Below are 14535 nucleotides of genomic sequence, written 5' to 3' on the forward strand. Positions count from 1 at the left end.
TGTTTACATAAATAAACAAAAAGTCAAAATAAAGAAAATGAGTGGATAGTAATATATCAATTCATTGATTCAGAGTGAACATAGTGTGCCACTTGAGGTTAGATGATTGACATCAGTAACATGTACTAATGCTTTATCCACCTTATTACAGTTTCACACAAAAAACTGGGTTTGACTGAGATTTTATGAATATTATAAAACACTTTCCACAGAACAATAAAATGTTCCTTATCTATTACACACTACATATAAAATATAATATTATGTAAAGTAATAGTTAATAACTTGTCCAACAGACTGTTGTAATCATTCCTATGTATGGACCACTTCAGGGCAATCTGAGAACAAAAAATCTGCTTTCTATTAACAAACTGTGGTTGAACATGTACGTATGAAATATCAGTGGTTCCTGTAAATTTCTTAAAGATGAATGCATACGGAATGAGCAGACTATCTCTTAACCTCACCTATTCGTGAAGCAAAAAAAAACCAAATAGCAGTGATATTGAAAATGGATAAAAAAAATGACACATTTTGAAATGTATAAAATTAACCTTTTGTATATAAACTTTTATTTCAAATAAATAACAAATACATCAAATCAGATCAATCAGTTAATAAACACACAATCTAATTCTTCCTCACAGCTTTAAAATTTGTTGCTAATTGACTGATAGATTTTAAGTCATGTAATTTATTTCTAAAATTCATTTAAATTTATACTTGGTATATGTGAAGGTCTGTATTTAATTTGGTGTCAACTACTTGGTTAGTTGTTCTGGTGGGTAAGGGTTAGCCTTGATTGGACAAATGGTCTTCTTTCACTTTTCACATTTTTATTTTTCTTATAAGACAATGTGGCTCTAAGTATCATAAGCTTTAATCAGAAGTTCAGATCTGGAATTTTTCTTAAGAAAAATTAAGAATTCTATACTAGTAAAAACAGTTTATCTGATGCTTTGATCTGTTTTATTAGTTTAAGTATTGTTCAAACTTGTAATAGACAGCTATATGGATGTGAAAGACTACAAGTAGCTGGGTTAGTGATTTCAATTGACTGTTCAAAAAGTGAAAAGCTAAAAATCAATGAACTTTTGGCACCTTACTTATTCCTATATAATTGTTATCAACAATATTCAGATTTTTAAAAAATTTTGAACAAAAATTCATTCATTTACTGGTCATCATTTACATACCACTTTTCATCTTCCCCCTTGGGAAAATTCCCCCATTTTTACTTTAGTGTAAAAAAAAAAGTCACATGTTGTTATTGTCTAGTTTTTACACAAGCTGTTAGCAATATTCATGACTTTGAACATCCTATGGAAAATAACAGAATTGACCTGAATGATTTAATATAAATCCCTTGATGTTAAGAAGAAATACTGGAAGATTAAAAACAAGATCCGACAAGGTTTACAAGGACATAAAATAATTAATTAAGTGAATTTCTCTCCTTCATTTCTGATAGATCAATGACAATGTGCAGTTTCCTGAGAAGTAGAGAGTTACTAATGTTACTCATATTTTTAGGGGGGTGATAAGAGTTGCCCTAAAAACTTATAAACCAGTTAGTCTAACTTCCTTCTGTAGTGGAAAATGTTTTAAATAATCTATTAAAAGATGCTTTACAAAACCATTTTATGAAATGTGATATCATAAAAGAAAGTCAACATGGATTTACTTAAAGAGAAATCTTGCCTTACTGATCTGTTAACTTTTTTTGAGGATGATGGAAAGGATGTGGATTTGGTGTACTTAGATTTTAGAAAAGGTTTTGATAGGGTGCCATACAAAACATTAGCTAAATAGAACAAATTGGTATGGGTTGGGGAAAGAATAGTTAATTGGACTATATGGTGGTTGGATTAGAGAAAACAAAAGGTTGTTATTAATGAAGTCTACCACACTTGATTCTTGTTACTAGTGGAATGCCTCAAGGGACAGTACTTGGGTCTTTTTTATTTACAATTATGATATTTATAGGGGCATAATTAGAAAATTAGTAAGATTTGCTGATAACAATGAACTCTTGGGTATTTCTAGTTGTATTGAGGTTGTTGATGTATCACAGAATAACTTGGATCAATTTATAAGTTGGACAAATATTTGGCACATTAAGTCTGATTACAGTAAGTGCAAGATAATGCATTTGATTATCATAATTTGGATCATATATGAGGGAATCCACTCAATACTGTGACAGAAGAAAAGGGTATTGGCATAGTAGTGGGTATGTCACTAAACCAAGTAGGCCATGCTCCATTGTTGATTATAAAGTTAGAATTTTAGGATGTATTTATAGTCATATTGACCACAAGTAAAAAAATAAAATAAAATAAAAATGTAATTATCTCTCTACAAAAATAATTAGTCGTGCCCTACTTAGAATACTACATACAATTTTGGTCTCCTTATTTAAGAAGGGATACTAATTTATTGAAAAGGGTTCAGAATTATCTTATAGAAATAGGTTAAGATCTTTTATGTTATTTTCTCATATAGAGAGAAAGGTAAAAGGTGATCTTATTGAAACTATCAAGATTATCTGGGGGATTGATGGGTAAAGTATTCTGATTTTTTTATAATGTATTCTCATAACAATAAGATGAGAATACACAAGTTTAAGATTTGGGAAAGACAGGTTAGGTTCCATGTAGTTAAGACCGTTTTATTTTTCTAATAGGGTGATTGCCTTATAAAATGAGTTGGTGCTAATAGTAGTTGAGGCCAGCACTTTACAAGAGTCTAAGAGGAAATTCAATGACTCCCTGAAAAATAAAAGGTAGATTTAAATTTTTACTTTTCTCAAGGACACCCACAATGGATCAAATGGTCCCTATATGGTCCATATGTTACGAGGCTTAAATAATTATTATGCATAAGACTAGAATAAATTATCAAGATTTATGAGATATGAACAACATGCTGCCACATGTTTTGATAAAAAAAAAAAATCTGATAGATTATGAAGTCAGTTCAATATCACACTAAAAATATAAAGGGAGAAAAAAGGATGGTAATGTCATAGTTTTTTTTAGCAAAATTCATCATGTCTTTCAATTATATCGGAAATGCAACAATCCAAATGTGGCAACAGGATATATTGACAGATAAATTCACCCACCAATTCTTTAAACGTTCTACCTTTTCCACTTGGTTCTAAAGCTGGCACAAGTTATATAGTGGGAAACAAGTATTAACAAAGTCTTTAAGGTTGAATAATCCAAAGATCATACCAAATGCTGAAAATTGTAAGTGGTGTAAGTTTATATGAATATGTATTTTTCTCATACTGTTTGTGAATTAACTAAAATACTTTTCAGGCAATTAAGACAGTATAATTTCCTAGAAGTTATTATTTACATGCAAAAAAACAAAAGAAAACAAGGGTGTAAACATTCAAATCTTTCATTATTCCCTCCCAAAAAAACGGTGTAACATATTAAAGAATTCATCTTCTGACATTGACTAATGTAGTATGAATCATAGACCTTTGGCCTAGAGGTGGTATTGCTCTCTAAGCGTATTCTTGTTTAATACATTGCAGATGACCTCTTTGAAAATATTAACCCTCTAGCCACTTAATGTGTTTTATTAAAATTACATTCCAGCTTAGACACTGGATTGGTCTTTTTTGGCACCAGCCCAGTGAAAGTGACTTTTTCTTGGGACACTCCTGTTTTCCCCACATATCAAATTCTTTGACACAGGTTTTATTGATCTCCGCTGCCTACACTAGAACAACATAAACTATTGTCACTACCTCTACCATCAGTCATAACAATCCACCTATACATGACCAATTAAGACAGTATACTTTCCTAGAGGTTAATAGTTAGTTGCAAAAAAACAAAAGAAAATGAGGGTGTAAACATTCAAATCTTTCATTATTGCCTCCCCAAAAAATTATGTAACATATTAAAGGTAATGAACTTCTCTTATTAAAGCTTAGATAAAACTTACATTTAAGTCACCACCTAAGATCAAGAATTCATCATTTTCATTCTTTGACAATGTACCTTACAAGGTTTATAAGACTGGTAAACTTCTGCATCTTCTTTTGGGTGTAACATTGTAAAAAACTGGTATATTGTGCCCTTCATACACTAAATGTAAATAAATTTAGAACACTGCATTAAATTTTTTACATAATTTATAGCAAACCAGAATTAGGCATTTAAAATGTTCATATCCTAATTATAATCAATTCATAAAAAGAAACTATTTTGTAAGTAGTTACTAGATAATATTAAACTATCAGTAGGATTATTTGTTTAAAAAACTCTTTATACTATACATGTTAATGTTAAAAGTTTACCTTATAAGTATGTAGTAGCTTAGTTTGGAATGCATCCAACTCATATAAGTACGAAGGGTGTTACTTAACTTGCTAGTGCAACACCTAAAGTTATGATAGAAAAATTATTTCATCCTGAGATCGAAACAGTTATATACTGTGAATAGAAGTTAAAATTACACTCAACAAAACATTGAACATCAAACTCAAAGAGACTTAACTGCCTAATACACACTATTCTTTTAATTAAGAGACTTTGGAAAATTCAATTTGTATAAGAATGTTTGGAAAAATTCGGCACCAATTTTTTTAATGGTATGTCACATTATCAGTTTAAAATGTGTTATGGGGTCACTTGCTTGCTTATTTGGAACAACCTGATTTACATATCCACACTATCTATGCCTACAATCTACACGTTATAATTAAACGAAAATAAGCCTAACAGTTAATTTTACTTACTAAGGTTTATCATTTACTGGTCCCCAGATAGCCCATTGTGTAGCTTTGCGCTTAACATCAAACAAAAGCTTTGCACTAAGAGTAAGATTAATGTAACACAACAACAAACATTTAACGACTTTATAAATACCTAATTGTAATATGTAATTAACAAATGTAAATTGTAAGCTTCTTCAAGCTGTTTGAGGATTCATAGTAGTAGTAGCAGGCAAAATATCCACACAAGAACTATAAAAGTATTGTTACGACAGCGGAGGTCACGTGACACTAGTAACACGTCACAGGCTTCTGGAACGCTCATGAAGCCTCGGGAGGTTTCTAGATTTCGGTATTCTTGTACATATAAGACGGTCAAGAAGTGACAGCAACAAGGTAATGTGTAATTGATCTGCGGTCAGAGAGAGAGACGTATACGTTCGTTGTGGATGATAGCGTTTGTTATAGCGTGACCGTGGAAATTAAGTGTATTGCAAAGTTGTATTTAGAAAGAATAAACCAGTTTATTTAAGAAAGGACTTGTATCGCTAAAGTATCTTCGGAAATAATTTTTACGGAAAATTAACTAACGAACAGAGGCGTAACACTATTATCACAATCACCTATGTTACATGATGTACCTTGAAAAGGCAAGTTGCACTCAGCAAGAAAGAGTTGCATAGAGAAGTAATTCAAGTAATGCAATTCACGTTTGCTTTGTATTGTGTATACTCCGTGGTAGTTCATGATCAACTGCACTTTTACTGTTCGCACATAGATTGATGTGTAGACACATCCACTTCAAATTAGCTCCTCTGTATTTTGGGTTATGCTTATGTGCTGATAGCTCATCATATAATTTCCTCCACTTGCTCCATTTAGAGAGAATCCTGAACGTTTGCATAGCATTCCAGAATGTGTATGTCTTTGGAAAATAATATAAGATTAACACACAAACAAAATATTCCTTGCGAGTCGACGCAGATGAAAGCCGAGATCATTTTTTTCCTTCTCTCCACTTAGCAGTGAATTTGTCAGCCAATTGTGGACAACTGAGCATCACAATATCTTTCACAGTCTTCTTAACGAAAACTTCTGGCCAGTCTGCAGGATCACTTGATAGGGTTATGGTTTCATCTTCTAATTCTGTAGTCTTTTCAGTTTCAATATTATTCAGTTCTAATCTATTTTCATCTTTAACTGCTGTAACTGTTCTGGTAATTCTATCTTAGTTACTTTCTGCATCTTTTGGTTCCATGGACACTAACATTGATTCATCTTGTGAAATACAGAAATATCTTGTGATGACAATCACACCACTTGAACATCAAGGTCAAACAAAATGTTTTCCTTTCTTTTCTAGTTCTTTTTCCTTCTTGTCTGCACACCATATTTATACTTATGAGTATTCATATTGCAAATACTGGTAATGCAGATAACTGTGAGAAAACAAAACTTGTGAAACACATGTAGACATGTCAACTATCAAATTCCAACTGACTACTAAGCCAAGCAAATATCATCTCCAGCATGTAACTGCCACCTGTTAGTAAAGATTCAAACATTATTTGAGTATGATTTGTTATTATGTAAATTTTTAATAAATTATAAACTTAATAACATTTAATGTTTAAAATAAATCCCAAATTTTCACTTCTTTACTATGGACCAGAAAATGTGCTCCAGTTGTCCTTAGTTGTTTATATATATCTTTTTATAATAAACTATTCCAAGCCACAATAATAGGCTTATTTTTCTCAACTAAGGAAAATTAGCTTTTGCTTTCATGAGTTCAATACTCTTTGTAGCACTGAGAACATTATGAAAAAACTGGGTAAATGAATTAATCTAATTTGAGTCATACAACAGTAAATCACATTATCAGATGAGTATTTGCCAAAACAAAAATGTGCATCTTTAAATATAAACTTCTTGATCTAAAAACTGTCAGAATAAAACTTCTAGCAGTACAGAAAAGTGAAATAATTAAATGAATTGATTTAATTTGCCTCTGTATCATAATTCAAGATGTTAACACTGAAAAGTATACTGTCTACAGCAGTTCACTTATAATAACAATGATGTTATGGTACAAAAAACTTACAACAGAGCTACAATTAAAATAAAACTGCAGTTGGTTAGAGGTAAAGGCAACATTTTCCATCACACAATTCCAACAGTAAAGCATCATTCATCTTAAAAACTTTCTTGTAGATTAAGTTTACCTCTAAAAAATGTGCACAATACAGACTTTTCTCACAACTCCAACCGAATCGTGCATAGTACAAAATGCAGTGTATCTTCAATTCAGTGTTTGTTAAATCACTTAACTCTACTATAGAAACAATATTAAGTTCACAGACATTTCCTATATATTAACCGTCAACACTATTACCTTTGCTCCGCAGCAATATGTGCAAAATCAAAAATACATGTTACCAGTCTGCAGGATTTATATCACTTAAAAATATGATACTTGTTTGTTTAAACAAACTTTTCTTAACAGTTTTCAATATAATATATTAATGACACTCATGTATTAAGTATAGATATAAATGCATCTACATTTAATAACAAGGACAACAACAGATATATACATAAATCAAGTCAAGCTTGAACTGAATGGTCTTACTTCAAGTTATTCACATTATGCACACTTATTCGTACTCAATCGAATAGTCACAGGTAAATCTTATACATGATTTCAGGTTCAAAGAAAGCATAGCTTTAAAATTATATTCTAAATACTAATGAAGACAAAAGTACTGGAATATATTTATATGAATTACAATGGGTGAACATTAAATTCAGATTAAAATCTGTAAGATATTGATAGTCAAATGAATTGTGTACTAAATCATCTTTTCAACTATATATATACAGTTGTGACTAATGCACATTTTTTTGTGATTAAATGGAAATATTGAGTTTTTGAGAACACTGTTATGTTTATTATCAGCAATGAAACTAGGGTTGTAAGCATTTTATTAAATAATTGATGAAAATAAAAATATTCATTTAATAGCCAAAAAAGCAAGTCCAATACAATATGGATCAGTTCAAAAAATTACGAAATATAACTTCGAGGAAACAATTTTATTCACTCATAATTTAAAAAAATTGAGAATGGTTTCTTCAAACAGCTGTGTAGAACAGTGTACTCGTGTATATACTGGTCATAATTTTGCAAATGCACAGAGGTGGCATAGTAAACACCTTGTTCTTGAACATAGTGACAAAATACCTAATTGTTCATAAGTCTTGGTCATGTTAGTAAAGTCTGAGACCTTTTTATTGTGAGTTAACATTTCTTCTGCAACATGTACCCATGTTACACCTTGTATTACCAATCAATATTAGATATGTCTACCACCTACATATATTGTTAATATATTAATAAAAAATGTACAGTTATATATAATAAAATGCTGTACCAATTCTTTTACACATATACAATATGTCACTCCTTCTTGTGTTCAGTCTAAATGCAAAAACAAAACTATAGATTTCACGAGCTGAAATCTTTCTTGTATTGTATATATTTTATTCAGTTTTTTCCAGTATCTTGGAAAGTAGTAACCACACTATTTTAAGTTACATTTACCAAATATCTTTGCAAAATGTCATAGTACAACAGTGCTAGATTCATGTAGCATGTGTGTTCGAACACTTTGAACTTAATATTATGTAGTCAGTAATGTTCAACATTAACACAGTATCACTTTTTTTTAACAAATACACACGTATACAAAAAAAGATATCTGTATACAGTGTGGAGATAATGTTTTTATATTATTTTCTAAATTATACCATCTCAATCCATTTTTCTGGGAATAATGGATAACTTTCAGCCTAACATGAGTTTGCATCACCATTTTCTCTAACTACTCAAACACCTGCTGTACAAAGAGTAATTACACAAAACAGTCATTACCTCATGTACTATATCAAGCATAGTCAATTTTTGACTGTCTTCAATAAATAGATCTGCCTTTTCACACAGAATCTTTATGTGTGTGTTTAGGTTTGTTAATTCAGTTTCATGTGCTTAGTTTTAAATTTGTAAGTGGGTGGCTCTAAGACTTGGTTAAACTGAATTTTAACATGAAATTACAAGATTTTTAATGGTTTAATGAAACAAGATCCATGATTTCAAATATCCTTTAATGAAAAATTATATTTTCATAGCTTTCACTTGCTATGGGCAGATAGCTGAATGGGTATATACAACCCTGTATAAATGTAAATATAGTACATAAGTAAACATTCCACTGTGTTTAGATATATATACATCTGGATCAAATTGTAAGCCAACTGCCTCTTCTCACCTCTTACTAATTGATCTCAAAAGTGCCATGAACATGCTAAATATCAATCCAGACTACTACTTACCACCAGCAAAGAAACTATGTAGTACTGACCAGCTTGAGAAAGTAAACATGCACTGAAAGCATGTTTTTACTTAAGTTATGTTTGAAGAGTTAGAAAAGTATATGACAAAGAATTAAAATTGAGCACTGTACTTGTAGGAGACACTGAATACACTTTTAAAGTAATCTGTTTCCTATGACCGTGTCGTAGATCATGTCTGAAAAATTGTTGGATAGTAGACCTAAATGCCAGGCTAGTGCATGTGTGATTAAAAAAAGTTTACATATACACACACAAAGATACATACATACACACACACACATACATAGATATGCATATATACACACACATACATATATACATACATGCATACACACAAACATGCATATATACATACACACACAAACAACTGAAATTGAAATACAAAACATTATCAAGAATCAACTATTGTCTTCATTAAGTTTATAAATTGCTATATTATGTATATTCCTTAGATGGACCTGCATATTTCCAAACTGTATGAAGCCTTTTCCACATTCTGTACAATTGAAAGGATATTCATGGGTGTGTTGAGCAATTTCATGGCTTTGAAGAGCAGTATTGCTCTTAAAACTTTTACTACAAAGGGTACATTTATATGGCCTCTCTCCTGTATGAGACCTCTGGTGACGAATTAGTACATTATGATAAGCAAATGTTTTTTCACAGTATGGGCAGCGGTATGGTTTCTCTTTATTGTGGATTCTCATGTGAACTTTTAAATGTGCACGTTGTGTAAATTTTTTTCCACACACATCACAGACATAAGGTTTTTCTCCTGTGTGAGTAAAAGCATGCTTACGTAAGCTACTCTGTTCTGTGAATCCTTTCCCACAAAGATTGCACTGATGTGGTCGTTCATTTGTGTGAACAGCAACGTGGTTTCTAAGGTCTCTGGTTTTATTTGTAGAATATTTACAATGAGGGCATCTAAAACGTTGGTTTTCTGTTTCATTTCGATGTATTTTTTTCTTATGTCCTTCCAACATTTTCAAAGATGTAAATAATCTTCCACACTTTTCACAAGCATAGGTATCAGTAGACAAAACTTCTTCTTTTTCATCATCTTGTTTTTGCATTTTGAATGATGTAGAAGCAATATTTGGATTGTTAGGATCATGCTTTGCTATGTAATGTTTCATAAGATTATTTGTACTAGTAAATCCTTTATCACACACAGAGCAGTGAAAACGTTTATCTCCTGCATTATTAATCTTTCTTACAATTATCTCCTGTCTGTTAAGTTTAACATTTTCACATGACTGTGAAGAAGGAATACTTTTCAGATGAGCTCTCATGTGGGTAGCTAGACCAGAGCCTTTTCTGAACATACTATCACAAAGGCTGCACTTTACTAGTTGGAAATTGGCATGAAATTTTTGATGTTGACGAAGACGTACTTCCTCTTTGAAATTTTTCCCACATTCCAAGCATCTGAAGAGTTCTTTATCTTCTTTATAATCTTGGTGAGTGGCTAAGTGACTTAAAAGCTTAGAGTGACTTTTAGCAGAGAAAATACAATGGGTACATTTATGCTTATCAGAGCTTGAAAAACTATGTTGTTTCTTATGGATTAATAAACAATCCTCTGAAATGAACAATTTTTCACAAAATTCACATTTATGCATTTCAATATCACACACAGAATGTTCTTCTAAATCCTTATTTTCCTCATTCAGCTCCTGATTCTCACCTACCTCAAAAAACTGCTCTTCAGAACAGACATTTTCAGCTTTGTCAATTGCCTTGCGAGTGTTAGACTGGTCTTCCTGTATTTTATCAAGTTGTACTTCAGAATTTACACTATCTTCATCACAATAACTACTACTATGAAACTTAGGTTTCTCATCCTTAGCACCATTGATTTTCTCTCTGTCAGGAGAATGTTCTTCTTTAAATTCATTGATGACTTCTCCATCAGGAGGAGATTCTTCGTTTAGTATAACATCAGAAACTTCAACATTTTCCACTTTATTCACTTCTTCCTTATCTATATCAATCATTGAAAAAACAAAAAATAAACACATTTGTAAATATTCTGGAGTACAAGAAATATGGTTACTAGTGCTAAGCCTTTTGCACTAAACAAATCTCAGTTATAAAATTATATGAATTATTACTCATACATTTAAACTTAATCTAATTTTATTGCATTTTGTATTTTTTGCAATATAACTTTAGGAGACAGTTACAGACATATAAACAAAACACCTCATATAAAGATATACATATACGTTATATTTAACATGCATTTACTGTTCAGTGTATATATTTTTTAATAATTTTAATTGCAATCATTTAGTTTGCTACATTCAGAAGCACAGCTGGGCAGTTCGTGGAATTTGATAATCCATTAATCCTCAGAATCATTAATTGATTACATTCAACTAATCAATTATTCTCACAAGACTTGAATATTTGAAATAACTGCAAATAGTAATGTTCAGAAATATTAATTTAGATTAGTTGATTATTTGCCTGAGTTGTGACACCAATCATTTAAATTGAACAACCTTTAATTAATCAAAAATAATAATGAGAAATCAAACTGGAAATATTTTGATTACTTGGATAGTTGGAATAATCTAAAATAATAACTGGACACACTAATCAATTAGTTGATTGTCATTGTAGCATTAACTGTTTTAATCATTTTCAATTAATCAATTATTTTATGGATTATATCAATAAAATTAGTTAAGTGCCCAGCTATATTTAGAAGATACTGGAAATAAGCTACTCATGGCAGCCATAGAATTCATTTGTATGTTTGCCATATTACATTCTGCTTTACAATATAAATTACATAGGGTACATATAGCAGTTTTGCAAAAAAACAAAAAACTCTGTTACCTTTATGATAGATGTCTGTGTGACACACAAGAAAACTTGAAGATATAAACAGTTTGTTACAGATTTCACACTTGAAAGGCTCTGATGGATTCCCACACAAATCTCTGGTATTATCTTTGTCATCAGAAATTGACTCATTGGTAGATGATGTTTGTGTTACAATTGATGAAAAGTCTTCTACTAAAGTGGTCATTTTCAAGTTTCTTAACTGCTAATGCACACCAGAGTTCAGAATTCAGACTGAAAGGTGACCATTCCTTTGTTAGCCTTAAAAAAAGAGTACCACATGCATATTAGCAACATACATTACCTTGACAGAAGAATTAATGTTTAATTTGTTTATATGTATACATCTGATAAGAAGACAGTTTAAAAGTACCAACTGTTATTTAAAAACACATGGAATGACTTTGAAATGAATAACCATATAAAATAAACCATGGAACTTAACACATCAGTGAGTATGAACTGGGTCTATTATGGCCTGTTAAATATATATATATACATATACATGTATGCTTGCTGAAGCAGTGCTGTATTGTTTTTCTCCCAACATTACTGTATTTGAGTTCAATTATACCCATAATTATCACTAGTAACTAATGGCTTTAAGCAGTATTATTTTATGCAACCAGCAGACAAATATGCATGCATAGCTAACATTAATACAAGTTCACAAGTACCAATGAAATAGAAGTATTAGCTTTGTATCCAAAGAATCAAGGTTTAAAACAACAACTACTATTCAGCAGCATTATTTATTTTCTCAAATGTGTATCTATAAATAATTCAAAATGACTAAATGAAACTAGTACTCAGCATCATCTTTATGTTTACAAGATAAATGTGTTGGCAATTATAATTAGTACAAGGTGATTACAAGAAATCACTGTTCAGTAGCATTACCCCTGTATCTAAAATATTAATGTCTAATATTATCTGTATCATTGCATAAAACTAGCTTTACCTCTTGGCCTAAAGACATCAGTATATATATATATATATATATAATGTTTATTTATAACAGTTACATGTATAACTGAGTACAGAAAATGAAAAAATTACATTTTGTTCATATAACCATAGAATAAAAAGACAACTGTAAATGCACATTTAGTAAAAGCTCTGGCAAAAGTCTTTGGTTCATATATTATGCCTTATGTGACACTACATTTACAGTTAAGTTTACAGAAGGAATCTGTTATTCAGTGATATTCTTATTATAAGATTCAAACCAATGTTTTAAAAAGCTCATCAGGTGGCCCTACTGCTGAAGCTCACAACATTCTAATCACACAGAAACAAGTGTCAATTTATTGTGGTAATTGGTTTGCATACATTTTACTGGGAATGATAACATCCTTTGATTTTCAGATGTCTTTTCACAAAATTACATTACAATAATGTAAAAGTAAATAATTTCCTGACATTTGTGAATAAGTGTAGAGTTTTGCAACATGTGAAAACATTGCTTCTGAATAATAAAACTATGAATACATTATTCATTGTACTTCATTTATGCTACTAAAATTGAGTAAAAACAAAAGTTTGATTAATAGCTCATTACTAAGGGTAATAGTCTTGGCTGCTGGTGGTAGAAAATTTTATTTAGTACCAGAACTTATAATTTAAGGTGGTACAAGTACCGGGACTTATTTGAGCTGCTGTGTACCAAGATATGTACATTTTAAAAGCATTTATTCATTGACACTCAAATTGTCGTTTTTTATGTTTACACATAGTTTGTTTTTGTTTTTTCGTTTTAAAAAATACGTCCACTTCACCCAGCTGAATACCTCTACCTTTATTATTTTAGAATTTCACCCCTAGTAACAATAATACTAATACTAATAGTATTACATCTGAGTCTGAATTTAAAAAAATATATTTTAACTATTATACATTACATACATAGTCGAACACGTTTATGAAATGTTAAGATTATCTATAGGCTATAAGCCTAACTCTGTCCTAACCCCGGCTCCCCTAATAGTAATACTATTAGTATTAGTAACAGGAACAACTTTAAAGTTTAAGTGTACGCTTAGTCCGAGACATTTCTATTTCCACATCCTATCATTTTCAGTCTTCACAGCTAAGCGTCTTTCTCAAACACATAGTAATTAAAAATAAGAATCATTTCGTCCTGAATGTCAATCATCTTTAACAGTTTAAGTAAAAACGAATACCGAAAATCTAACTTTTTAAGTTTATGATTACGCTTATATTTAAACTAAATAATAAAACAACTTACGTCTCGTTCAGATTACTGCAGTGCCCCGTCACCTGGTGCTAACTACTAAAGTATATGTATGTATGTGTATATGTATATATATATATATATGTATGTATGTATATAGATAGATAGATAGATATTGTAATTACGATTATTCTGTACATCACGATCAGTAGAGGAGAACTTTAAAACAGAGTATTTTAGAAACATATTGTATTGATATACCTTGTGATGTTCTATTTTTACACTATTTTCAGTGTTTCGACAAAGCTTTTTCACATGATTAAATTTATTTTAC

General features: G+C 30.6%; 1 protein-coding gene across 4 annotated transcripts; it reads right to left on the reverse strand.

The window, feature by feature from the left end:
- Positions 1-9032: 9032 nt before the first annotated feature.
- LOC106467405 (zinc finger protein 883-like) lies at positions 9033-14323 on the reverse strand. Of its 4 annotated transcripts, none has more exons than XM_013927753.2 (3): positions 14256-14323; positions 12002-12268; positions 9033-11138 (listed from the first exon to the last, which is right to left on the reverse strand). In XM_013927753.2, exons 2-3 carry the CDS (start codon positions 12192-12194, stop codon positions 9550-9552), a joined length of 1782 nt encoding a protein of 593 aa, XP_013783207.1. In that variant the 5' UTR covers positions 12195-12268; positions 14256-14323; the 3' UTR covers positions 9033-9549. The 4 variants fall into 4 exon arrangements, with proteins under 4 accessions (XP_013783207.1, XP_022251290.1, XP_022251291.1 ...); XM_022395582.1 differs by lacking the exon at positions 14256-14323 and adding an exon at positions 14058-14209; XM_022395583.1 differs by lacking the exon at positions 14256-14323 and adding an exon at positions 14044-14209.
- Between the last annotated feature and the right edge of the window lie 212 nt (positions 14324-14535).

This window comes from Limulus polyphemus, unplaced genomic scaffold, assembly GCF_000517525.1.
Source record: "Limulus polyphemus unplaced genomic scaffold, Limulus_polyphemus-2.1.2 Scaffold2601, whole genome shotgun sequence".
NCBI lineage: Eukaryota > Metazoa > Arthropoda > Merostomata > Xiphosura > Limulidae > Limulus > Limulus polyphemus.

Excerpts from the sequence above, each read along its gene's own strand:
- LOC106467405 (XM_013927753.2), bottom strand. The coding sequence starts at position 12,194 with ATGACCACTTTAGTAGAAGACTTTTCATCAATTGTAACACAAACATCA. Across the intron at positions 11,139-12,001 it reads CACAGACATCTATCATAAAG|ATAAGGAAGAAGTGAATAAA; the intron begins GTAACAGAGTTT and ends TGATTGATATAG.